Source organism: Catharus ustulatus, chromosome 3, assembly GCF_009819885.2.
Source record: "Catharus ustulatus isolate bCatUst1 chromosome 3, bCatUst1.pri.v2, whole genome shotgun sequence".
NCBI classification, from domain to species: domain Eukaryota; kingdom Metazoa; phylum Chordata; class Aves; order Passeriformes; family Turdidae; genus Catharus; species Catharus ustulatus.
In genome coordinates, this window is record NC_046223.1 from 59,689,270 (window position 1) to 59,717,240 (window position 27,971).

Below are 27,971 nucleotides of genomic sequence, written 5' to 3' on the forward strand. Positions count from 1 at the left end.
GGCAGCATAATAGAAGAGATTTATCTCCATTGTAGAATTAAGGTAACTACAAACCTGGTTCAATCATGTGACAACTTGCACAGTGTTTTAAAAAACCTGATTCTATTTTCTCCTATTTTCTTGGCTACTCACAAGGTTGGATACTCACAAGCATGGACATGTGGCAACTGCAGAGCATGAAAAAGAGTGCATACGAGAAACACTCATAATCCTTCATAAGGTAATAGCATTATATGTGTGCCCTGCCGGGGCATTTCTTTGGAGTGAGCTGGGATCAGGCTTGGGGACTTGCAGGACCCTGACAAGGGTTCTGTGCATCAAGGAGAATCAGGAACAGCACTGGGTCTTCCAGGAAATATGCACCACCTTCAGAAATTTCCTAGTCCATCCTGTTGAGTGACTGTAACAGGCCTGTGGTTGCAGGGCAAAACGGGGACAATGGTTCTGTGGCTCTTCTTCCCTCCTTGTGCTGCTGGTCCCTGTCTGCTGGAAAGCACTGATTTTCCATAAGGATACTGTGAGCAGGGTGCAAGATACTTCTGCCTATTGATGATCAGCTGCAGGGAGAGAACTCCCAGTTGAGCAAGACACTGTTGGACTCTAGCAGGCAGGGTGAAATTCCCCCAGGATTGCATCCCAGTGACCTTGCACTTCTTTCAACTGACCTGAGCCCCAGTTAATGTTCAGTGTTGCCGTGGGGGCCTCCAAGGCAGGGAAGCATGTTGTCCAGTGAGGCAGGGCCATGGCAAGGTTGACCTGAGAAGAGCAGGGACAGATCAGGAATGACATGACTTTGGCCTGGGCAGTTGCAAAACTAGTATTTGCTTCAGGATCAGAGGGGAGCAAGCTTGTCCTGAGAGGGCAAGAAGAACAGTGGAGGTGTAATTATATGTCTGGTAGAGTTGATGTCCTGCTGTGGTTGCAGACATGTCTCTCCACTAAAAGAAATCTGTCAGAAATTCTGACTTACAGTTCTTTGATATAAAAACTGCTGAAAACTCCACAGATAGAAAATGGGGGCGGTAGCAACAAGTCAAGCAAAGCAAAGACCGAGATGAATAAATGAATAACTACAAAAGCTGAGTCCCAAGACCCTTACCCATTACACTGGTATTTATTCCCATAAGCACTGCTACTGCCACAGCAGGAGCTACAGAGGTGGCAGGCTCTGGCATGCCTTTGCTTTGCAGTCACTTCCATGTGCTAGTGGCATCTGCTTCTGGTGGCAGCTTAATAAGCACAAGCGCAAATGTCCTTCATTCATGTCTTTGCTGGTGTCCTTTGCCCATTCATGGATTGCTTCCTGGAACTAGGATGTCACAGAGATGTAAAAGCTGGTCCAGCTGCACGTGGCTGCTCTCAAAATGGGGAGCAGCAGCACTGTGTCCTGCGGGGTGGTAGGAGTGAGTCACTCCCAGGCTATGAGTGAAGCTCTCATCCTGCCCCAGGTAACACAGTTTGACAGCTTCCCTTCCCCTAAAGAGCCTGTCTGCTTCTGGGGCTGCTGGAGCAGGGCCAGGGCTGCTCCCTGGAGCTTGGGAAGGAGCACTTCAGGACCAAGCACCATCTGTCTCTGGCAAGGAGCCTGGGAGCAAGTAAACAGGGCCAAGTTAATGAAAGTGGGACTGACCCCTAAAGAAGACTCTGCCCCTCACCTTGTTACTTAAACCTGGGCTTTGTATGGACTGTGCCTGAAGAGAACATAAAAACTCCATGTTTTGGGATACCCACCAGCCTTCATCAACTCGGTTTTGGGCAACCAACTTTACTTTTACGAATTTTCTGGTGCTCTCCATGGCATCATTTGATGGGCAGATGATCTTGTGGCCAAGGGCTGCACCTTTCTGAGCACTGTTCTTGTCCTCTGCTGCTGTCAGCACCTAAATCCAAATGCCAACATGGAAGTGTGGCTGTTGTTCGGACACTTCTGTGCTCCTATCCCATTCCTACTCTACAGCACTGTGTCATCCTACATCCTTAATATTTTAAAATATTAGAAATTGGGCCTTCTTCCACAACTAAAACTGGTCAGGAGGCAAACTCAAATCCAGAGAATAAATAGAAGTTGATGAATATGATGTGAATCACAGCTTCCCAAGAGCTGTGGAGAGGACTCTTCAGCCTTCAAATGCACTACAGCAGTGATCTTCCACCATGGTATAGAGGGAAAACTACTTTAAAAGCCATATCCTTTTTGGTTTATCTTTCCCCTCTGTCTCAGTACTTATTTCTGACAGATGTTTGTGAGTTTGGCCACATAAACAATCAAGCTCAGGGCATTAGGAAAACATTCATGCATAAACACAAACTTTAATGTGCTCTAATATGCAGGGCAGGGTGTCCTCTAATTGCCTGTGCTGGTCCCAGGGGTGTCTGCGATGGGGCTTTCTGCCTCTTCCTTGTCACTGATCCCAAATGTTGATGCAGTTGTACGCAGCCCAACATGTCCTGAGGAATCACTGCCTCCACCTTTTTTTTTTTTCCTTTTCAACTTGCCTAATATCTAGTCAAATTCTGGAATGCCAAATCTTAAAAGCCAGCCTGAGCTTAGAGGTGCTTACTTTTTGTACTTATTTCTCTGGAAGAAGAAGAGCAAAACTAGGAGGGAAAAGGAGTTTGTGAATGCCTTGGGCTCCCACAGTGAGCTCTACAGTGGCAGTGCTGAGTGGCAGGAGCTGAATTATTGGCCAACCACCAGCACCAAGATTTTAAGGGAGGTAGCATAACACAGTAACATCAGCAGATCCTGTCACTCAAACATCATCCTCTCATGAGCCTGACATACAGACATTTTCGACTTGCCCTAAAGTTCAGCCCATGACAGCCTCATCAGACCACATCAAAGACTTCTTGTTTCATTTTCACCCCGAGCACAAAACATCCCGGACCTGGTATTCTGTGATGCTCTTGGGTGCTCTCAAGTGCAGGAGCAGCAGTGACCTGGGGCAAGGTGGTGTGAGCAGAGAGAAGACCCCTTAACATTCTAACATGTACACGTTTTATCTTAGAAAGAATTATATCCTACTCCCTCCTGTCTTTTCATACTCCTGCTTCACAAAAAGACTTTTTACAAAGATCCTTCAGTATTTTGACAGAGAGAGAGAGACAGAGGAGCATTTTGGCTATAAGTGGCTATGAATTTGGAAGCTCTGGTTTCTGTTGGCTCTCACCATCATATGGTGGCAAGAAATTCCTTTGCTAGGGAACATGATTGCTTGGAAAAGTGATCTGAAGAATGGTGCTTTTGACAATCATGGAATCTAGTCTCTGCTATTTCATGTCCTATTTTGCCTGAATGAGGGTGCATCACCACTCAAGCCTCAGTTCTGGGAAAAAGGATGGAATGCTTTCAAGTTTACTGGGAGATTAGTCAGAAAACAAGAACTTAAATTTAAGGGAATGAGAGGATGAGGGAGGCAACAAAAGTTTCTGATTAACAAAACAAAACATAGAACTTCTAAAATACATGTGAAGAAATGCTGAAACTGTCATAAGTCTGCCCACTTTTGTGCTTGAAATCAGAGGACTCCATCCCAGGATGGAAGACTGGATGTAGGATTTTTGTGGTACTGTTGCAGTCATTTGAGGTCTTTCACCTGAGAACTTCTTTTGCCAAAGGTGTAGCTGCACACAAGATTTGTCCACACAGATTTACTTCAATAATTCACTGTCTACTGATAAAAAATCCATTTAAGCAGAAAACTTGTGCAAAAACTGGTTCACAGGCAGTATGGTAATGGTTTAAGGAGGATGGGAAAGCAATCTGTCCAATCTGTGCATAGATGAGCTTTTCACAAGCAGATTTTTCTGTACAAGCTAACTGACGGGGCAGGTTTGCCTGCCCTGAAACTGGGGAGCAGGGATCAATGAGACAAACACAGTCTCATCCTAATTTTGTGACGCTGCAGTGGATGGCCATGCCCCTTCCCACAGATATTCCCCCTTGTAGAAGTGGGACAGTGAAAAGAAGGGAACAAGGGAACAATAGCAACATCTGTTTGACAGAGACAGTACTGGGGCAGTCTCGGGAGGAAAAGGTTATTGAGAACACAAAGTGGAAAAAAAAATAAAAAATTCAAGACTGACTGGATCTCCAGAAGAATTGTTCACTCCCTGTTACCTCCCTTTCTTCAAATTCCAGTCTCATCCTTCCTTGTTGTTTTACTGAAAAAATTGGTAAATATGCAGAGGCAGATCAGCTACAAAGCACTAAATTTGTTCAGAGTCTAACCTAAACAAACAAGCCACTGTGCAGATATATGGCACAATGATAATTGTGATGGAAAAGAGGAAATGAGGGACAATAATGTCTAGAACTGGCTAAATACAGACTCAGCTGAAAAAAAGTAGGATCAAATAAAATTTTGGAAGAAACAACTGCTTCTATTTCTGTATCTGAGAAAAGCTCTCCTATTTTGAAACTGATTTATGGCCATCTGGATACTGTTAAAATTAATATGAAACAAATTTATCACAAAGATGAGCAAATAGTTCTTGGTGCAAGAGTTAAAATTTCATCTTGGTGCTTGCCTTGCAGTTTGCAACTGTGAGAGAAAACAAAGTTTTTTTACTTGTGCTAATTCCTCAGTGTTGTAAAAGTGGAGTGGATCCACATCCCATTTTTGTGGATTCCTGGGTCACAACAGCCTTTGAAAGTAGGACCTTAGAAACAACCACCCATCTCCCTTTTAAGTGTCATACAGACCTTTTCAATCAGGCTTTGGTGGCATTTATTTTTTTTCTGAACTGTGAACGTTGTTCAAGAACATCAGAAAGCAAATAACCAGAGGAAAGAGTTCATCTCATACCTGTCTACACACCACCTACCTCTGCTATGTAGCCAATGCTCATAGAGCCAATAAAAAACCCAGCATTCACACACAACCAACTGTAAGGACAAACTCAGATAGAAACTCGGGGAATTCCCCACGAACCATGGGTATTTGAGAAGGAAGGAAACCAATGGCATCAACTAGAAGATGAGGGAAAGAAATCCTCTGTCCTCTTTAGCTGACATCTGCGATACATCTTGTTTGGATTTTCCCCAACCTTGTGAAAGTTACACCCCAGAAAATGACACATAAGGGGAGTGAGAAAGGGAGGAAAACTCTGAAAGAACAAACAAAAAAGTTCAGAAAAATCTCGTCCTCTTGTCATCACCCATCTGCTTGAAATTTGGAGGACGCTTGGAGCATTGTCTCTTTCCCAGATGCCAAGACTTGTCTCAAACCATGTATTTCCTTGCTGCAAAAGCAGTGCCAGGTGAGAGAGATGGAGGTGCTGCCATGAGCCCTGCTGGGGTGGAGCCAGGAGCTGGGATGTCCCTCACCTCATTAGCACTGGCAAAAGGCCCAGGATTTGGCTGGCTTTTCTCTGAAGGGAGTGGGTACTTGGGAACTTGTTTTTGGTTTACAATTAGCAGGTTGTCAGGACACACCCAACAAAGGGAGGAGGGCAAATTGGTAATAACTTCTCTACAGTTGGAAATACTAACTCATGTAATGAGCCTTCAACCCAGAAGGAAACATGAATGCATTTGGCTGTTCATTTAATCTTTTTCTAACCCAGATGAATTTGCTGGGACCATACCAAACAGCTCAGCTCAGTTTCCCTGGTGTGAAGGACAGTTGGAGTACTCTTTTCTGTCCCAGCCCACCTGTCCCAAGTGAAAATGAGATGGACTTCTTTTGAAACAGTGATTATAGTGAAGCAAGGAAATATAAATGCCCTACCCACGGAAGTTGTGAAGTATCCAGCAATGCACTTTTTTATGATTGAGTTGCACAAACATCTGCTAGGCACAGTTTAGGTATGGCTAATACAAATTTGGCAGTGGAGGGGAACTAGAAGAGATCTATTTGGAGGTCATTCCTATACTTCAGGTCTCTACATGGCTTTAAGCCTATTAGTACTGTGTTAGTTTTCACATTCTAGATTATCTGGTTTAGCTAATGCAATTTGAAATAAAGGAGCACTGCTGTTGCTAAAGCATTATGTGAGAAATATAGCCATATCCTCTGCTTCTTGCTCGTTATGGATGAGTATTTGGATTATCACCCAAAACACAGCTCCTCAGTGTGGTCTATGGGGTGCTACCTTCAGTTTGGTGATGGTAATAATAATAATAATAATTGTGAGAATAGCCACTGATGACAGATTGCAGTATACTGCCAAAAAAAAGCAATTACCTCCCCTTGTTTATATCTTTGCCCTAAGTACTTAGCAGGTTCTAATATATTTATTAGCAGTCAGCCTCTACAACAAAAGCAAATTTTATTAATGCAGCATGTTCTATCTTTAAGCTGTGCAGGGAGGAGTGACTTTTCTGGACAAGCTATGCGTAAGCTCTGTCACAAGAGAGCTGCCAGGGGAGTCATAGACCCAGCCATCCCGGCAGGGCCCCAGGGGCACGGTGCTCCCACTGCCCACCAGGCTGCCAAGGGGGTCAGTGCAGCTGATGCCTGTGGCGTTCCAGTCCACCTCGTACCTCCTGCAGCGGCTGCTGAAGCTGGCCCCGTGGCCATCCCACTCGGGAACCGTGTGGTTCAGCTGCTCCTCCAGGCTCCAGCCACAGCGCTGGCTCAGCTCGGCCACCCCGGGGCTGGAGCAGCGATGCTCAGGGGTGCATCCCAGGAAAGAAATCCCAAAATAAATGGGAGCAAAAGTAGCAGAAAGCAGGCATAACACAAAGAAGGCTTTCTTCTGAAAGAAGTCCAATTCTCCAACCTACTCTAAAAGGTCATTCAGGGTTGGCACCTTGTGTCACAAATCATGGAAGTGTCTAACTCAGCTGCTTTCCAGGGCTTTGGCTTTCACTGAAGGCTTTAAATAAAAGCTGAGGTGTTTGTTTTAAAATCACAATCGTATAATTAGTTAACTTTGTCAATTGTCAAGTCATACATTGCAACCTTTGTTTCTTACATACTGTTTCTAAACACACTTTGGCTCTTCCTTTTGGATTCTGTTGTTAATTTGTTTTATACATGACATGGAATGCAAGATCTGGAGTCTTAGCTTATGGCCATTTCAGTCTGTCACTGAGAATCTGCCAGTGACCAGTATGGGGCAGGTGGTTATTACAGTAATTTCACGAATACAAGCCGCAGCAATTTGACAAAAATTTTGGTGGAAACCCGGAAGTGCGGCTAATAGTCGGGTGCGGCTAATATATTAATAATTTTCTGACATTTACAACCCCAGACGTGCCAGCCAGAGTGCCGAGCCAAGCGCCGGCCAGTAAAAGCCGGCATTTCGCAATTGTTACAGTGTTACCGTGTTGCCCTGGCTCCCTGCAGGCAGCACGGGGGGCGGGGAGAGAGGCGGGAGAGCTCTCTTCTTCCCTCCTCTGCTGCAGCCCAGGGGAGGGGGGGGGGGGGGGGGCGCCGCCATTGCCGCGGCCCGGGGAGGAGAGGTGGGGGGGGAGGGCGGGGGGCGCCGCCGTTGCCGCGGCTCGGGGAGGACGCGGGGGGGCCGCGCCGCCATTGCCGCGGCTCCGGGAGCCGACGGGAGCCCTGCGCAGCCATTGCCGCGGCCCGGGGTGGGGGCGGGAAGTGCGCGCCGCCATTGCCGCGGCCCGGGGAGGAGGCGGGGTGCTTTGTCTGCGCCCGCCGCCGGCGCCACGGGCGCGGGAAAGCTCCGTCCCCGCCCGCCGCCGCTGCCGTAGGAGCGGGGGAAGCTCCGTCCCTGCCTGCCACCGCGGGGCAGCGCCGACCCGGGGTGACCGAGCCCAGGGGCAGCGGCGGCCGGCCCCGAGCGGCAGCACCGGGCTGGGCCACCCAGCCCCGTCAGCAGCCCCTAGCGGGCCGAGCCTGCACAGCCTTAGCTCAGCCAGTAAACCCCGCCCTCCCGTGGTTCTGTTACTAATTGCACGCGGGTCCTCGCTGCGAACGACAGAGCGGCTTATATTCGTGTGCGGCTTATCTATGGACAAAAACCGAAATATTTGCCAACACCCAGAGATGCGGCTTATACTCAGTGCGGCTTGTATTCGTGAATTTACTGTACTCTGTCCAGTATTTTCAGAGGCCATAAATACTATTAAAGCAGTATGATCCTTTTCTTCACTTACATATACAACAGGAAAATCTTAAAATTACAGTGGACATAGATGACTGCTTCTATGCTTTTTGAGGGAATAGGAGAAAGCAATACAGTAAAACTACAGCAGGACAAATTTCTTTTAGCCACTCCGTGGTTAAAGAATAGTGTGCCTCAAATGGGAAGGAGACCAGAAGTCACTGCTGCATGAATCAAAGGTGACCAAACCAAACTTGCAGCTGTCCCACACTCAGGGAACTGAGAGTGGCCCTGAGATTGGCCACCAGCCCTTGCATGCCCATCCCGCCCTCTGCCCTCTGCCTCTTGCCCTGCATCCTGGGGAGGCAGAGGATAGAGGCTGCTGCAAGACACACCCCCATCTCACAAAGAGTTGCAGCTATTTAATGAGAATTCATTAGACAATGTTGATGTGTAAATATGTGATCAAGCAATGGAGACATCCTCAGCCTCCTTTACTTGAGAAGGGTGATTAATGTCGTATTCCTATGGCCATTATTGCATAAGGTCCTTTCATGTTGTTCCCCATTTCCTCCAATGATGGAGGACTGGAGGAGGTTCAGTGCAGCTGAACACCAAAAGTGTGGTTTTGGACAAAAGACATCTATGGGCAACGACACCTGCCTGAAAAATTTCTGCCGTTTTTCTGTCATGTGCAAATCTTTCTAAGCCAGACAAAGACTCTGTAGCTTGGTTAGTGCTTCTGAAGGCAACCTCTGAGCAGGCTGCTGTCCCTGTGTTAGTTTTTCCCTGAGGAGCACTCAGTGACGTCTCTGAGTTTTATGAAGCACAAAACTAAATAATGAGGAAAACAGAGGTGATAGGTAACATAATATTTAAAAGAGCTATTAAAAACAAGCACTCTTGAGTTACAATGACTGGCATTCCTAGGAAATGTCATGGATCACAAACGGGACTGCTCCTTGGCAATAAACATCTTTTACGGCTAAGGAAAGACCAGCCCTTTGACTATGTACAACTGAAGAGTTTACCTATCTCTATTCAGTCTGGTTTCATTAGAGGCAGAGAAGGGACTATTCGCTCTGTTAATGCGCAAGGAGCTCACTGCACCAGCAGCTTTTAAACCTTGCACCCTCCTGCCCACAGACTACTCAGCACTGCACATATTTGATGCAGTGGTAAAGTTAAAGCCTGTCCCAACCAAAACTGAAGTAAGTGCAACAAGAAGTGCATAAACTCTAGAAATCTGCTTTACTCCCTTTCCTGGTTCTGCCTACTGTAGTTTCATGCTGGAGAAAGCAAGAAGAGAGCTGCCAGTGTGGTGTTCATATGCTAGTTATGCTGGCAGAATGTTATATCTCTGATTATGATTTATGTTATTTCTTCTGGAAAACCTTCACTGTCACTTGAGTATTCTCTTTTGTTGCCAGGAAGTAAAGAGTTGTCCTGCAGTGGGAGTGACCATGAGTAGCTTTACATATTGCAGGATGTCCAGAGGTTTTGGCTATTGTCATCCAAGCTGCCCTTGAATAATCCTGACCAGACTCTCCTATGTATGAACTCACTAATCTTTGGGGAATTGGGTGGTCCATCTCACCAATATAAAGGCAGGTGACTCTTGTCACCTGGATATCCCTGAGTATGATGTCTTTAAGATGCTTTTAGCATGTGTTTTTCCCACTTTGCTGGAGACAGAGCAGGCAGTGAGCATGCATGCAGGTCTGCTGGTGGATGTGAGCGCATGTGAATGGAGGCAGCATGAGAGCTTACCAGGGCGACATCTGTACTGAAAAACTAAACATGACTGTGCAGGGGCTCAAGCACTGTCCCATAGGCACAGTGCTTCATCTTTACCACCCTCCCCAGTACTGTTTTGCCTGATTCCTGTTAGCACCTCTCAACAGCCAGGCAGGTCTGGGGAGGTGCAGTTTCTGGTACTCATGAGGGAAAAGATCACCCTAACTGGGGTTGGTGTATACAGAGGCAAGCTATTGCCTCCAGCCTTCCCATTTATTTGTGCATATGCAGCACAGCATAAATCAGAATATAGCAGGTAATTCAGGCAGATGAAAAAAGGGAAGAAAGCCAGAGCAGCTCTGTTAGCAGAGGGCATCTGTGCCCCTGACAGAATACCCTTATCACTCTGCAGGGGCAGGTTCATGAAACACTGTCAAGTGTGACAAGTTTTCTAGTTATAATGAGTAATCCCTTCAGTCTGCAGTAGTGAAGCATTACCATGACTGCTTTAAAACAAGTCAGCCTTCAAAAGCTGGGGTAAACGTTCCTGTACTCTGCCCTTCCTGAGCTTTAGATGTAGGCTCGAAGGGTTGGGATAATGTGAACAAAGCCAAGCCTACCACACTCCTATAAAAAATTATAGATGAAAGACATACTGATAATGATTGTATAAATAGCTGTTGGCCGCCAAACAATAGCCCCAATTCAAAGATCTGAAAGCATCTTCTCATGAAGTCACTCATGAAGACTGAGCAATTGAGGCAGAGAGATCTATCAGGTTAGCCTTTCAGAGAAACTGGTTTTCCAATCTTTGAGAATTTAGGCTAAAACAGTTTGCTAGAGGTGCCTTAGACAGACTTTCCAATTCAGACTTTCCAAGCAGGAGCATGCTGATATATTGTCTGACAAACCTTGCATGAGTAAACATTTCTGCATTGATTTCCTTCTAGTGAGTCGTTCTTCCATCCTTACTTACAATCAACACTTAGTGATGATTTTGGTTCAGTGCTTACCTGTGTGTTTGGATCCTATCATAACTCTGTTTCCTGTGAATGCATCGAGAACATAGACTTTTAACAGGGAGCTCTGAGCATGCTATCTGTCCATGCTACTATGTACCTGAGCAGGACATGCTTGGTTCAGAGGGATGTGATGGAGAATCACTGGAAACATCCATGTAAACATCAATTCATGCACCCACTGAGATGCACTGCCTGTGCATTGGGCTGCAGGTACTTCAGCCAGACTGAACCAGCCTGGTTTCATGGTGCAAAGGCCCCATCCATTTTCCTACAGCCCGTTGTGGCACTTGCTGGTCCTGTACACCATAAATTGAGTCAACTTGCTAAGTAGACAGAGACCAATCCTATCTGCAGAAGTAGGTTGTAGGGGCTCAGTGAAGGGATGAGGAAAGTTCAGCACAAAGGAAGGTACAGGATCATATAGCTCAATCTGCTGGGAGAAGGAAGCTGGAAAGGAAAGGGAAGAAGCAGGATGTCCCTATGGTGAGGGAAAACACATCCATCTTGTAGTTTTTGGTAGGGTTTCACCTGGGCTAATGTCATCCATGTAAAAGCTGAACATGTAGCATCTAGTTACCTCTGGACATACATCCACATTGTGAAGCAGGAGCCCACAGTGGTGCTTAATGGCAGATCTGTGCACCCAGAGCTGCTAATAGCAGCTGGAGCTTGGGACATGGGATCTCAGCTGTTCAGGTCAGCACTGAGAGCTAGATGCCTAAGAACTGACTGTAGAGGGAGCCTATGCACCTTGTTTCTAGCCTGCTCAGGTTGTTTTTTTCAAAAGGCTCATGTTTGCTCTTGGTATTTACATGCACCATGAGAACTTATTTTATAACTGAGAAAAACAAAGTGTACTTTATGGTTGGCTCATATACTACTAACACATTTTTATTAGATGATAATCATACTATATTTGGCAGACCTCTCTAGTTTAAGATTATTTGTATCTAGATCCAAAAGTCACAGCTTGAGCTCATTTCTTCCTTGCACTTTAATTACCATTTAGTATTGTGCAACCTAGGAATATCTCCCTTGGTGACAAAGAGAGCTCAGTGCACAGTTCTTACTCCTCAGCTTCTGCTGTGGCACCGAGTCTGACGTGTTCATGGAGTTTGTCCTCTGCAGGTTTCATTTCTGCAGTCATGAGGTGGCATGGCTTTTGCCAAGACCAGGAGCATGCTGAGCTGCTGTACCACTGGCATTTGGCCTCATGGGCTGCTGGGGTGCTGTGTAAGCAGTCTTTGGGCCAGGATGAGGATGCTTACATTCCCCAGGGAGAGGGAATTGGCCCTGGGGCAGCATGGCTTGTTGTGAACCTGTGCCAAGGTCCCTACTTGCTTTGTTCTGACTTCACAAGGAGATGGCAAGGTCACCCCACAGTGTGCTTGGGGTTTGTAGAGCTGCTCTTATCAAAGGGTGCACTGATAACAGGTTACCAAAGTGAGCAAAGGAGTTCCAGGCAACCGTGTAACTCCTGGCACAGAGTCTGGAGGGTGTGCTAGGCACTTTTGGGAAAATACACAGCTTTTTAAAAATGCTGATCAGAGAACTTTCCTGAGCCCACCCACCCATCCACTTCACAAAACTCCTCCAAGAGCTGTCTGGAAGGGGTAATGACATCTATCAGCAGAGTCAAGGATGGAGCTGAGCAGACCAGCCTACCCAGCTCTGGGATATCATAGCACAGGTACAGCACATCCATAGTTATCCCTGCGTCTGACACCACAGCCACCCAGATTGGGAAGCCCATGGCTTCCAGGGCTTCAGCTTCCTGTTGAGCAGCCCAATGTGACTGCAAAAAACAAGCCCATCCCCATAGGGCTTGCAATCTAAGCCTTAGGTTTGCTACGTCTTTGGCGTAGTTGAACTGCGGGTACCTGTGAAGGTAGCAGGACCTGCCTGAGACAAGCAGTGCAAACAGTGTGGGTGTTCCAAGGCTAGATCCTGCTCAGAGGACTTGATAAACAGCTGAGGCTGGGGTGAACTGGGGACTGAGGTTGCATCATAGCATACCCTTCTGCTGGTGGTGAAGGAAGCCTTTGCTGCCATGACATCTGGGGTAACTGCACCCAAAGCTGCCTGTCAGGGGCTGGGCTGGTGCCTGTTTCACTGCTCTCAGCCTGGACAGCATCACTCCTGAGTTGGTTTAAACAACATTGATTCCTTCTGTGTGGAAGCTTCTTTTGGACCACCAGCTCTGCAGGAATGGGAACTGCTTCGTGCCTGGGTAGAAGGAAGAGGCAAGTAGGGGTCGTGTAAAGCACAGCTCAAAGAAAGCTTGTGAATTCAAAAGGGAAGAAAGAAAAAAAGAGGAGAAAAAGCAAATTGGCAAGTAGCAAGCAGGTTTGCAGTTTGGAACTGGCCCTGTTCCAAGACATTAAAATGTAGTTAATTACAAGCATTTAATTTTGCAGTAAGGCCTTGGGAGTGTGATTGCTTAGCAGATTCCTAGATTACACTTATCAATCACGTACTTAGCGCTGTGCTCAGACAGGGTATCACAGCTGCACAGCACCAGGTGAGGCGTGGGGCCATCCCTTCCACCTCCCCAGGCTCAGAGCAGGACCAAAAGTGGTGGCAGAGGCTGAGGCTGTCCTGCAGGGATCCTGCAGGGATCCGAGTAGGGGTGTCCTGTTCCCACCTCTGCAGGTCTCTGCTCCCAGTGCTGCTGCTCTGAGCAGCCTAGCAGGAGTGAAGGTGACAAGGGAGCAGCACATCTTGTGACTGCTGCCCTCATCAGGGGGCTCCAGATCCCTGCTTTCTGGAGCTCTGTCCTGGCCCACAGTAGGAATGGCAGCTGTGCAGAGGTGCCCCATGGGAGGGGGAGAAAGGGATGCTTCTCTGATGGGTGGGTGGCTGTCTGAAGAAGATGGTGATCCTCTGTCTCCTCAGACAAGACTGCTCTGGAGCAAAGTGTCCTGGCCATGGGAAGATGGATGGGAACAGAGGGGCATGAGCAGAGACTGCTCTTGTCCTTCGAGACCAATTGCTTCCCATCAAAATTCCCTAACTCACCTCTCTCATAGAGGTCAGATTGGGGCCCTACCTGTGACAGTCCCCTTTACTCCTCCTGCCAACCCTGTTTCTGGCCCAATCCCTTCAGAAATCCTGTTTGATCCTCGAGGCAACAAAATGCCATTAACTATTCCTAATGGAATAAAAGGTGGTATAACATTATGAGAACTGATTTTTCTGAATGCCTTGCTCCATGCATATCACTATGCAGCTATTAGAATCACTGGTGTGAATGTGGTGTAATGAGAGGCAGGCAATTACAGATTTCCCCCAACTACACCATGCCAGAAGACTTCAACTTCAGTCTCTTTATGAACAATATTCTTGGATTTTCCATATGGTCTTCAGCTAAATCCTCATTCATCTGTGAAATAAGTAAACACACATATATCCCCATGCATCATAAATTGCTTTTTAAATGACAGAAACCCTGGAATCAAACTCAAAACACTTATTAAAAAGAACAATAAAGCAGTTAACACTGACCTAGGAATATTGTAATTGGGGATCAACCCAAATTAGCAACAGATTTAAGGAAATGCTTCTTGACTCTGGGTTTGAATATGTTTTTTCAGAATGCAGAAGTACTTCAAATATGTTTCGCAAGCTTGAATCTTTGGGGAGTTAAGTATCATAAGCACACAGCTGTGATGCAGTTTGTCAGTGTTTGTTTACACAATTGTTACTGAACTGGACATTTATGTTTCTAAAAGAGCTTCCTGCTCAGCGGGAAATGAAGCTATTTCTCCTGCTCAAATTGCTTTAAAAACCAGTCCTTTTGTAGCTGAGAAATGGCACATTGGTCTGTGAGGTTCCGTATTCGAGTCTGATGCCTCTGACATCCAAGGTGCTTGGAACTGATGTGCTGCCCCAGTAGAAGAGGAGATATCCAGCACTGTTCATCATGGCAGGTGCTCCAAAGTCTTTCCTTCAGGACAAGCTAAGAGTTCTTTCTCTCAAATATTATTTCCATTTCTTAGCCTGTGTTGTAAATGTTTGGGGTTTGATATCTTGTAATTTTGTTTTGTGAACATTTGGGCACCTGTCTATACTTCTGACAGAATGAAATATACTGATGACACAAATTCACTTGCCCCTACAAGTGAGTTAATACAAAAACAATAAACTCAAGGTCTTCAAGAGTAAAGAAAACCATCAAGGAGCAATGGCAAGAAGGCATCAGTAGTTTAAGTCCAAAGGGAACCTACAGACCCAACATTCATAGACAGGCAGTCAATCTTTGCTAGAGAATTCGGGCTGAACTCTACCAACCCATCATGAATGCAGATAGCCCCGCTTCCCTTTTGCCCCAGGACTGCTGAAATTGCAGCAGGACTAGCTAGAAGTACACTAAGAGAGGCTGGTCAAGGAAGTGGGGGAGTCAAGCATAAGGACACTGGCTAGCTGGCAAGTTTGAAACCAAACACATACCACAGGAAATAAGAAACAGAGAGCAATATTTTCTGGTTTAGCCTTCCCATGCTAATTGTCCATTTGCAGTGTTTGTGCTGCCCAGTGGGCTTTGGAGCTCCCTTCCCTGCTGCAATAAATGCCTTCCAAATGGCCACCAGGGTAAGAAATGAGGCTCTGGGTGGACATTGTTGGTGAAAGAAGCAACGAGACAGTGATAGTCACCACCAGTTATCCTGTTTGGAGCAGTGGTAGATGAGAAGAAGCTGCCCACATGCTTCAGTGAGATGTGACCCTTGAGCACCACAGGGCTGGTCGGCTCCTCAACAAACATCTTTTGAAGTGAAATATCCATGGGAAAACTGAGCCACTTTACAGCTAAGGGAGTGGGTGGAATGAGGTCATTGAACTTGGCACTTTGTATGGATGAAAGATAAACCCAGCCCAGGGACACTGCTGAACCACAAAAGGTCCACTTTTGTTTTGGGAAGAGCTGGCTAAGTGTAGGCAGGGGAGCTCCCTGTGGAAGAGCCAGTCTCAGTGGACTGAAACTAAGGCGTGTATTCAAGCAAGGTAAGTGATTACTGAATCAGGTTGAGTTAATCAGGCTAAGATAAAAACAAGGACAAAGTGTAGGCAGCATTCACAGAAGGAGCTACCGTGGCACAGCAGCATGTCCCTGTGTGTGTGTACATGGGGGCAGTGTGTGTGCAGGGGGGTCTTGCATTCCCCAGCAGGTGATGGCCAAACAGACACCCACGACCTGCATGGCCAGCCATGCCCACAGCACTGGTCCCACGCTGCCTTCCCGAGACTGAGGATGCAGAGCCAGCAGCCAGGCAGTTTTACAATGCACAGGCTATGCTCAAGGGAGGTATTTTGGGACTTAGTGACCTTGTAAAATGTATGTCCTGACTCTCCTATGGAGCAAGCTGCCCATTCAGTACAAGAGATTACTGATAACTTCTGAATTACTGGGCTGCTCCCATATATACAGGAGTGAATGGACTAAGAGTGTACAAGGAAACTGTGACCCTAAATTGTCATTAAATTATCTCTCTGAGTCCCTGAGGTTGAAAGTGGGTGGGCAGGGTGGACTCATACCTATGGAGACCACCCAAGTGAATGTCTATTTTTAGACACACATGCAACAAAGTATGTAAAACACAAGGTATGCAATGCACCTACATAACACAGAATGTATGTAATACTGTCAGGTCATAGCTATATCACAGCAATGTTCATATTTAACTGCATCTACCCCTTGGTTAGAGCAGAAGATACTGTGATTTCATCTTTCCCTCCTAATTTCAGAGCATGTTTCCTGCGGCCTGCAGCAGAATTGTCCCACACCAGTGACACCAGTGCTGGTTCTCAGGTCAGACAGCATTCAAAACTGGCCTGGAACCCAACTCACGTTTCTGTTGAATGGGAGCACATGACATAGGATCTATGCCAACTCTGCTTTTACAGCAATTTTCAGTCCAACCCCAGCATGACAGGTCATACCTAAACCCAGATAGAGAGAGATCTCAGCCAGTACAGATCCTATTAGGTCCCTTCAGTAATTTCTGACTAAACCATAATAAGCTAAACACACCTATGCATCACTTTTACCCAGCACTAGAAGACTTACAACCAGCTGACCAGAGACTCTCTGCCTGATATTGCTTCTGGACATGCATGGACACTCCTGTCCATCAGGCAGTTCTGGTGTGTGGGATATGTGTGACTTCACTTCTTGTTTTCTTGAATGCCACAGACCAAAGGGAGTAGCAGATAGAAATACAGCCATCAAGAACAGCACCCAACAGGAGTTTCAGTGAGTTTGGGATGGTAGAACCCTTTTCCCAGGGTGGATGTACTTCATGGTTGTTCACACACAGCTCTGCTGGACTGATCCACACTTCCAACAGACAGCAGAGCCATGCCCAGTGCAAAATAAATCTGGGAGCTATTGAGCAGGGAGAAATACACTGCAGACTTCCAAACTCTGACCTTATCAAGAACATCCTATTGCTTGTGTGTGCTCTGAAATAATTAAAGGTGGCAATGGTTAAGAGGAAAGCTTTAGAGTAAGTCATATGATAGTGCATATCAACTTTGTGTAAACTTTAGTTTGCACTGTGGTTTTCTTGGAGTTCCCAGGAACAGTGAAATCTGTGAAAAAATAATCTCAAGAAATAGCTCCTAGGTCTGCTAAATGAAACTGTTGCATAGCAAATGAGAAGCTGAAGCCTTTCTGAAAATTTTCAGAAGCTCAAAGGAATGAGCCAAGGTATGAGGAGTGATCAGAGACAGAAGCTGAATGAGAGGGTGCAGGAATGCCATGTCCTTATAGATGACATACAGACATGGTGGCAGTATTAATTCTGCTGTAACAGTCACAATGCTGAGCTTCAATATTATTTATCTGTACTTGAAAGTGACAGCCACTGGATGAGCAATTGTGCTTCCCCTCACTTCTGTGACCTCCTTAGTCCCCTCCTGCTATTTGGCAGTCCTGTACTTTTTTTACACACAAAGAGTATTTTCTGATAAAAGCGTAAGAAAGCAGAGGTGAAGTCAGAGAAACCCAGCTTTCCTTTCCAGGGTAATGGCTTAGCACAGGTAACATAGACTGCTGTTGCTTGGAGCTTTGCAAGGAAAAAGAAACACAGAATCATCACAGACTGGTTGAGATTTCAAGGCATTTCTGAAGATCACCTGCTCCAGCCTCCCTGCGCAAGCAGGACTACATACAATATGTTGACCAGGATCACTCCCAGGTAGCTTTTGAGTATCTCCAAGAATGGAGACTCCACAGCCTCTCTGGGCCACTTGTTCCAGTGCTCAGTCACCATCATGCTAGAAAGATGTATCTTGGTGTCCAAAGGGAACATGCTGTGGGAACAATGCCCGTGCCCGTTGCCTCTTAAGACATGCTTCTTGAGAATGTGCTTTAATCCTCTCCTGGCAAAAATTCTGCAGTGTCTGTACACTGAAGTCTGGACACAGTCCGAGTCAATGAATCTCCAGAAAATCTTGGCACAGTATGAACTATCAGGGATCACAACTGGGACTGCGGTCGCAAGGCCTGAGGCATCCTTATGTTGGTCACAGACTAGAATTTCCTCCTGAATTGTTGGCTTTATGGAACAGGAGAGCAATGGGAGGAGGGATTTCTCATGTTGTACACAGAGCTTTTCACATTTCTGGTTTTGTCCAGGGGCAAACAGGACTTTCCTGAAAGGCTCATTCTCAGAGGAAGGAAAGTTGAAATGGAGCAGAATAGTATAAGAACAAAACATTATGTGATGGGAAAACCAAGACAGAAACTTCCCTGGATATAGAAGAGTCAGTGAAGAATTGGCTAGGAACACCTTAGACTTCCAGGAGATAAACAAGGGTCTTCCTTGTTGAAAGCTGACAAATTGCTTAGCAGTGCCACCTGTCTGAGCAAAAGCTCTCACCAGGAAGAATGCGAATGAAGGATTCCTGCTCCTTTAGTACAAATTGTCATTTTAATCATGCTGCTGAAAGGAGGGAAGAAGAATGATTTTGAAGTGGAAGGAGGTTGGTGAACTTGCTTTTAAATTTCCCCCATGCTGGGATGAAGCCTGGGAGAATGACAGCCAGGACCTGCCAAGCGTGAGCTGTGTGACAGACAGCCTTCCTTGGCTGCACAAGCATCTCCAATATGTTTGTCACCTTGCATCCCTGCTCTGCCACCCTGTGCTGGATGGGCAACGAGTCTGGGACAGGCTCTGTTCCCCCTCACTGCATGGGAAGGTGATGAGGTCTGCAGTCCTGCTGCAGATGAGGAAAGGATGAGGTCCATGGTGGAGCCTGCCTGCTATGCAGGAACACAAACATCTCCCTGGCTCCGCTGGCCCAGGAGCAGTTTGCTGCTGTAACACAGGGCTGGGGGAGGACAGCAATTTGAGGGGTCAGGAGGCTGCCAGCTGCTCTACTGACGCATATATGGAAATTATACAGTAATGTTCCTCTTTTCATTTATTAAACAAATCCAAAGTAAATCCTTTTTCCTTTTCTTCAGCTATCTTTTTGCTAAAAATACCATATGAACTAATTCTCTAAATATTTTCATAAAGTTCATCTCTGAATCAGTTCTTAAATCTAAGTTTCAAGGAGCTGGCAGTTAGTCCAGGAACTTCTTGTTTACTGAAACTGGTCCGTTCCCCGTCTCTTCATCTCCGTGCAGAAGAGCAGATATGTGGGACTGGAAACACTGGCTCCCCCGAAGGATGGATGGTGGGCCTGCACCCTAGGAACACTACCCACCCTGGCAGCAACTGGCATCATCCCAGACTTTACAAGACCTTCCACTTTCCCCTTTCCACTGCACCATGGGGCTGGGTGCCATCGCTTGTCTGTGGTTGATAATGTCCCTTCATCCTGCAGCAGCCTCGGTGCTTGGCTACTGCATGTCTGCAAGGGCTGAGTCAAATGTTGCATTCCTTCTGCTGAGGCCATCTGCAGTGGGAGCAGCCTTGCAGTAGGGAGAAGAGTCTTTTGCAGACAATGCTTTCCTGTTCATGGTGCCCTGGGCTTTCCTCCTGCTGCATTGTGGTGACACTGCCAGGGGTCACTCTCCAGGTTTCCTGGTCACTGCACTCCCCTTACACAGGGCCCTCTGTCAAGACCTGGGTTTGTGACTGAAAACTCAGCCTAGAAATGCAGAATTAATCTCAGAGACTTCCTTTGCCACCTACATTATTTTACCTGGGCCAGCTCCCCATGGTACAGGGGTTACACTTTCCATGCAGTCACTGTGTGGGGAAATGGATACGACTGCTGCACCATTTTCAGATACACTCAGCTTGAGCAGCCTTCATTTCAGTTCATCTATTTACTCAGGATTTGGGGATCTTAGACCAATGTAAACCATTTCTTCATTTTTAAATTTGTTTAATCATTCTTGCTTTGCATCTCAGCATCAGATATTTATATCTTTATGTTTTTTTCTTAAATACACTCAGGAGCATTTGCTAGGGAAAGGCAAATATAGTAAATCCTGACACTTCAAATAAATGTTAAAACAACTGAGTAACTGAAGTACCCTGTGGTAGGACCACATACCCAAAAATGTCCATTTTAAATGGTGTACTGAGAGCTGGATTATGAACAGAGAGCATGTTCATCCAGCTAAGTGGCCTGGTGAGAGTAGTTTGGTCCCTCTTCCTATTAATAAAACATGCTAATAAAGCAGGAGGTGAGAACCCAGCTGTGAAGAATTCCTTTGGGTTGGTATTGTGCAGTCAGGACAAAGGACATGGTGTTATAGCAGAGATAAATACAGAAACAGAGTGAACTATAAATAGATTGTAACTGCTAAGGGTTTCCAAAAACAATGGCAGGGAGAATAGAGAAAGGCACTGAGAAATTACCAGTTCCCATCCACCCTTCCAGGACGACCTCAACTTTCACTGATCCATTTGGAGTGTGCTGCTGCTCTGAACTTGCCCTGATCGTGTAGCTTTTTTAATTTTCTGCAGAGCTGTTTCTCAGTTCTTTTCCAGTGACGTCAAAAATAATTTGTTATTGTCTTGGAAAGACAGAAACAAGAAATCTGTTGAGATTAGATAAATTTTCACATAAATACAAAGCATATATTTATTCTCCCATGTATGCGGACTTTGATCAACTTCATGTTAAGGCTCATGGGGTATTTTGACCCTGAATTCTCTTCTACATCAGATCATACTGCTTCTACCCAAAGCTGTCCATAAGTTGGACAGTAGTGGTCTAGGAGAATTTCTCTGTCACTTTCTTCTCACATGTATGAATGCTGGCATTTTTGTTACATGACCACAGTGTGGTCTTTTACATTCCTGAGAGTTCCCCGCAAAAAAAAAAAAAGCTTGTTGGGAATACTGAACATAGAAGTAAAGCTGAAAAACAGTATGAAAGTGGATAACACAGTCCAATGTTAAAAACAATGCAAGGGGGTTTCATGCGGGGTTTTTTTTCTCCTTTTTTAAAAATGGAATTCCCCCTTCAGAAATAGCTAGGGAAGTATATAGCTAGAGAGGGGCACTCTCAGAGCTCTTCATTGCACTTACACCATCATTGATAAGATTCAAAAGTTCCATCTTTATTCTCAAAAAATGGATATAGAAACTTAAAGCAAAGTCCTTCCAAGCTTAATGGAAACTGAGTCACAGGGGAGGGATGTGCAGCAATGAGGAAATCACAAACAGAACCTATGTGATTTTTTTTACTTTCCAAGCAGAACTTGAGGCACGTGCAGCTGAGAGAGGAAGCAACCTTGTGATTTACACCTGTCTGATAACATGAGAGGGAACATTTTCATTTTATTAAGCCTTTGCACCCATCTCTGGAAATATACTTTGTTTGTTCCATTGTGTGAAATATCCTCTGGTGAACTTGGCTTGTCTTATCTTAAGGCTGAAATGCTTGCTTATTCTGAGTCATTAGCAAGGATCCTGATAAACATGCTGTGGAATTTAAGGCATATTTCTCAGAATAGGAAGGTAGAGCCTGGTGTAACCTCTTCACTGGCCTCCAGGATGACCGAGTGAAAAGAAAAATGAAGAGAGAAGCCGTGTGTATATTGTGAAAATTAATAGGTGGGAACCCTTTTCCCTCTGGCTGCCTTTCCTTCAGCTTCATGAAACTGGTGAGGTCCCTTTTGGTTGCCAAGCCTGTCTCAGACACTGAGCTGGAATCCTGGCAAGCACATGTTCCCACACCTGTGTACAGGGACACATTTCTGCTGCTTTCCCTTAGCATGCTGAGAAACAGGCTGTCATCTGCAAGTACCCAGATGTGTGGTACCTGATGTTCTCCAACAAGCAAAAATGAGAGGTGTGCAACCACCATGGGTGTGAAACAGCACTGGGTTTGTGTGATAAAGCACAGGCCCAGCAGGATCCCATTTGCCTTGAGCAGAGACTGCTTCACCCCAAGAAAAAGCCTGTGCAAGGAAAGGTGTGGGGTGTCAGGGAGGGAGACCTGGCGACTGTGGAAGGAATGAGCCTGGGGAAGCCCCAGGGGCTGTTGGCACTTAAACCTCGTGTGATCTCCAGCTTCTACCCCTTGACAGTGGGAGGAAAAACTGTGGTGTGAGAATGCGCACATGCTGCAGATTTAGGATGGCTTCCTCAAAATGACAGATACAGGTTGTCTTCAAAGTGCTCACTACTGATCTGATTTTTCCTATCCTGCAAGGAGAGAAACAGAAATCGCTTTGCTACTGTTTTGTTTTCCTTTCACTCTCCAAGATTTTTCCCCCTAATTTCAATTTTCCCTTCTTTCCCCATGTTTTTTATTTTCTTCTGCTGTTTCAGCTGCTCTCTTAGCAATGAGTACAGATTACCCTGGTTGTTATATTCTACAGTTCCAAGTACTACATTTATTTATATTTGTTCCTGGGAGCAAGATGGTAAAAATAGCTCACAGTCCATGGAAATACTGAGGGAGGGGAGTATAATGTGTTGTGCATGGCTTTAATGAATTGCCAAAAGGTGGAAACCCTGTTGATTGGAATTGACTTTTTCCCATGTCTCGAATTCAGCCTACAGCTCACTACGTTGATCTGGAGGCCTGGGAAAGGACATATTTCATTGAGTGCATTTCCCACCTTTTAGAAAGAAAAAGAGGAAATCTGGAAGAGGAAGAGGGAGATGAAAGAAGAAGATGAAAGTGGGTGTGGGAGGAAGAAGAAAGATTAATAAAATGAAGGGAAAACAGCCAACAGCAACAAAAGCCAAAATATGGGAACTGTCAGAGAAAATCCACATGTAATTTAGTGTCCTGACCAGGAATGTAATTGTACCATGTATGGGAGAGGGGAGCCTCAGCATCTCTAACTGGCCCATAAAGTGGTCTCACTCTGATCTACAAAAAATCTACTATTTATTTAATCTCCAAAACTGAGCTGTCCAAAACTGAGCCTTTTAATTCTTGCCATGTTCTGCTGTGAACCAAGCCTTGCTGTTGACATCTGTGCAGTGTGCTTTGAGCTGCCACTGCCTGGCTCCCTGTTGTGGTTTCTGGTGTGCAGTCTCCAGTGAGCCAGCCTCCAGAGAGGCTCAAGTAGTCCCCAAATGTGGGGATCCCCACCCCTTCTCCTGGCATGGAGAGTGGAAGAAAAGGCTGGTGTAGGCAGTCTCCTGGCCCTAGGTGTGAAGCTGACTGGTTTGCACCCTTGCTGCTTAGGGCTATCTAGTCTTAGCGGTTTTGTCTGGGGGACAAGTATTTGGTACAATATGATGCTGCAACAAGTGAGACAACAAGCAGGGTGGATGATTGCTGCCCAAGGGTGCTCACAGACACTCTTTTATTCAGCAAGAGGCATGTGTCTGTGTGGAGCTGTTGGATCTTTACAGCAGTAACAGGACAGGGCTGCAGGTGTGGCACTCTTAAAGCTTTTATTTCAGTGCATCAGTGTTACAGGCGAGACACAGGAGATGGTGAAAGCTCTCACCACAAAAACAACAGACAAAGTTGTCTTCGTTACGAGATCTTTTTAAAAGATTTCTAGTCAATAGGATACTGTTAAAACCTTACAGGTATTTTCTCAAGCCAATTACTAAAGTTACACATACACCTTGCTTTTAACAGTGCTTGCTTATTGTTAGCTAAAAAAAAATGGATAAAGCTTCATTATTAAACTTACATTTTTCTATTATCTTGCTTAACATAATTTCTAAGGCCTGTCTCTACACAGCTTAAAAACACAGCCTTATTGTTTCTTGTCCTTGTGTATATCTGTATTCTTGTATTCTTCTATTCTGAGTTTTTCTTTCACACAGCTTCTGAGAGTTTTTTACCTTTTCTATTTCCCACAGGATCTTAAATCTAGGTTGTGGTTTTCTGCATAACTTTATCATGGAATTGCATAACTTTATCAGTGCTGTTACGTAGGATGTGCCTGTAAACTGGGTGATGTCACTGCCTCACTGCTGACAGTGTTCCAAGAAGGACTTTGAGGTATTTAAGTGATCATTTGATGCACTGGCAGAGGTTATCCAGGGCATTGCAGTAAAGTTTTAACTTTCCAGGATTCAGTCAGAGTAGGTATTGATCAAAATACCTCATGCTGTCATCCAAGCATGTATAAATGGTAGTCTAGTTCCACATGTGTGCAGGGAGTGTATGTGCCTTCCTCTCTAGACTACATGGTTTTCATTCCTTGTCCAAAATAGCTGTGACATTTGGGCTGCTAAAGAGAGCTCCAAATGAAGATGCCTGTGATTGTAATTTAGTTGTACTTCTCTATTTCTTTTTCCTCTGCTCCCCTTTCATCACCACTTCAGCATCTGCTCTTTCCCTGGCTTGCTTCCTTTACATTCTTGCCCCTCCTTCTTTCTGTTCTCTGTATCTATTTTTACTGCTTCTGCTCTTCTCATCAGTCAACATCTTCCTTGGCTTTTCCCAGTAACAAAGAGCATAATTTTTTACTTTTTGCATAGGCTAGAATGTTTAAAATGATGACCCAGAGATCTGTTCTCAAAAATTTAAAGGCATTCTTTCATGAGGTTACAGTCACAGGCTTTGTCTACAAACTCATCATCTTCCTGTCCTTAGATGTGCTCAGGTCTCACAACACATGAAGCTGAAGTTCCAGGAAAAGAATGCAGAAGCCAGGATTTGCTTGCTGTAGAATAAATGCAGTAATGCCCACTCCTATGCATCTGATGATATTTTAGATTTCTTTGACAAACTGGAGTCTTGCAGTGCACTGGTATGGTGGCAAATACTGGTATGCTGGTTTTGGACAGAGAAATTAAAATACAAGTTAACGCTCAGGAACCAAGGTTGTCATGACATCACATATGCCAGGTAGTGGAAATGATTTTACTGAATGAATCATTGTCTCTATGAGCAGCAGTGTAGCTGCAGGGAATATTAGGGAGAATCCCAGGTGTCCTCTGCCTTGACCTTAGCACTGGTCTCTCTCAGGCTTTCTGGCTTCTGTCTGACAGACTGCAATGCATGTGCTGTCCACAGCATAATGGATAGGGAGGGATGTGTGGAATTTTGTCAACAGGCTACTAGACTATACTTTCTTTTAGGGAAGAAAATAACTCCAGAAGCAAGAGTGCAACAGTGGACTGAATCCTCCCTCGACTGAATCTGGTCTCCTAATCAGCTCCACTGATTAGCAAAGAGGTGGCACAGTAATTACACCAATGAATTTCTGAAAGAGGAGGAATGCTGGGCACAGCTATGTTGGGGCATGGCATTCATGGGGCTGGCCCTCATGATTCTGAGTTGAGCTAATATTCTCTAGTGTAAATGTGGAAGGTGTCCCTGCCCATGACAGCAGGGTTGGAACAAGATGATCTCCAAGGCCCCTTCCAACCCAAACCTTTCTATGATTCTGTGGTAATATTAAACAGGGACAAAACAAGTGGTTTTTTATTGGGGTAAGGTTTGAAGAGCAGTGGGTGTTTAATATACCATTGGTCAATTCTGTGAGACCAGCACGAAGCCTGATTATCAAGCTCTATTTCTTGTCTTTATGATATTCCCTACAGGACAATCTCCTCCCCAGTCACTGGAAGCTGCTGGAATAAACATTATCAACTTTGACATCTCAGCATAATTGACTTCCCAGTTAGCCCTGCTGGGATAAGAGAATTTCTCTTGCTTGAAATCAGCCCTCAGAGTGTTCCTCATCTCCACCTGGACCCAAAGGTGATACATTCATGGCATCTAAGCTTGACAACTGCAAAATAGCATAACCAGGCATCAAACCAAATTCCTTCAAGAGCATATTCAAGAGTGCACCCACCTAAAGATCTGCATTTTTGCTGATCTCACACCACAGCATCAGTTTTCATGCCAGATGGCCTGTGTAGTAATCAAAGGCTTCCTTGATTTGCACCTGTTTTTAAAATTGTACTTTGTTTCAGAACCGAAGACACCCATGGTCAAGGCTGAAGGCAACCAAGGACAAGGGATTGCAGGACACATGTTAGAGAGATGCTGTCTCTCTGCTCCTTCTCCCAAGAGAATACAGTTGCCATGGACCTCATGATCCTGAGGTTTAAAAAACACCACTATTGAATTTCTGATTTGATTCATGGTATTCTGTACAAGATGTGCTCACGTTCACACAAAATGCACCCTGGTCCTGACTCCCTCTTCCCTTCTCCCTTTTCCTCAAACAGCTGAGTAGAAAAGTGACATAACTTGTTTTCCATTCATTTTTGAGAAAGAAATACTGTCATTTCTCTTTTAAATATTTGAGAGATTTTGTGGAATTGAATTTAACTAGGTCGTATAAAAGCCTTCTTGAACAGGTAGATTAAACTTTAAGAAAAAAAGCCTTGGATTTTGGTCTGTTGCAATTTGTGACCCTCACTTTATTTATTCTACAGAAGGAAAAGAACCATGTGAATTAGGTGTGTACAGACGACAAAATAGTGCCTCGGAGAAGTAATTAAACTTTGCCAGAGTATTAATTTCTATTTGTGGGAGAAAAGACTATAGGTCTTTTGAAAGAACTTTCTTTCTGCCCCTGCCATCCTGCAGAGAGCCTGCATCATTCACGGATGCTTTTTGCAACAGCTCCTGCGCTCTTTTCCCGTTTAACTCTGCTCTACCCTTGCACCCATCAATTTATGGCAGCCCTGCGGGAGCTGCCTTTGCGCTCGCCCGCCCCGAAGGAGTTAAGCGGGTTTATTACATAAGCTGTTTAACATTCGGGATGAATAGGAAATGCAGCCCCTCCTCTCCTACAATCTGCCCTCTCCAACTTGCACTCGTCCCGGCTGTGCGAGCCCGGTGCCCCTCGCCGTACCCGAGTGCCCGTGCCCGTGTGCGGTGCCCGGCGGGGCATGTCCTGCCCGCTCCGCCTCCGCTCATGCCTGTCCCGTGTCCGTCTGTCTGTCTGTCCGTGTGTGCACATGAGGAGAGAGGAGCGAGGGGAGGTGAGACCGTCGCGTTCGTAGGAAGCGGCGGCAGCCGATGCGAAGCGTGAACGAGAGCTCTGCATCCATCCCTCGGGCTGCTGCCAGCGCACAGACCGCCTCGCAGAATGCCCTCTTTCGATGAGGTTTTGAAGGAGGCTGGGGAATTTGGAAGATTTCAAAAGAGGATCTTTTTCCTCCTTAGCCAGACAGGCATAACTTTTTCCTCTCTGTACGCCAGCGTAGTTTTCCTCGGGCGAGCACCAGGCAACTTCTGGTGCAGGATCCCTGGGGCCGCGGAATTAAGCGAACGATGTGGCTGGACACTGCAAGAGGAACGAAACTTCACCGTGCTGCCCCTGCACCTGCGGAACGAGTCCGTCAGCGGGGAGTGCGAGAGGCTGGATGTCACTTGGGACGCCTCTGCCAGCTGTGCCAGCCCGCTGGCCCGCTATGGCAATCACAGCACGGGCAGCCTGCCGCTCGCCCCTTGCCACGATAACTGGGGCTATGAACAACCCCACTCGTCCATGGTCAGCGAGGTAAGGAGAGCACCCACCCTCTAATCAGCGGTGCCTATCCTGGTGCGGGATTGCAGCAGTAAAATGGGATTGCCAGTGCAAGGGTTGCTGCTTTGCTGGCTGGTTTTCCTTTACAGATTTATATGATTTTGAGTCACAAGCAAATCCAGACAATGAGTACGATAAAGTGCCGGCACCAAGCTTTTAGGGAAAGGTGAGCTGATATGAAAGGTGGCTGCTCAAAGTCAAGTGCCCATGCAAAGTCGAATACTGTCTGTAGAGGAATGCCAGGGTAAAATAAAGAGTTAAGTCCTTGCAGCTGAGGCTTCTGGTGCTCAGTTTTGGGCCAGCAACTTTGGTGG

General features: G+C 45.8%; 2 protein-coding genes across 2 annotated transcripts in view; one reads left to right on the top strand and one right to left on the bottom strand.

Moving 5' to 3' along the window:
- Positions 1–124: 124 nt before the first annotated feature.
- LOC116993611 (solute carrier family 22 member 1-like) lies at positions 125–27,174 on the bottom strand. Its single transcript, XM_033054438.1, is given in 5 exon segments — positions 125–167; positions 1,732–1,880; positions 4,828–4,901; positions 6,336–6,756; positions 26,980–27,174. Coding segments are annotated over 5 exon segments (882 nt in total).
- The window catches only part of SLC22A3 (solute carrier family 22 member 3), a 29,509-nt gene continuing 28,478 nt past the window's right edge, over positions 26,941–27,971 (top strand). Inside the window, exon 1 of the mRNA XM_033056637.1 lies at positions 26,941–27,630. Coding sequence (XP_032912528.1) covers positions 27,217–27,630 — 414 coding nt within the window. The 5' untranslated portion in view covers positions 26,941–27,216. The remainder of the gene's footprint in view (positions 27,631–27,971) is intronic.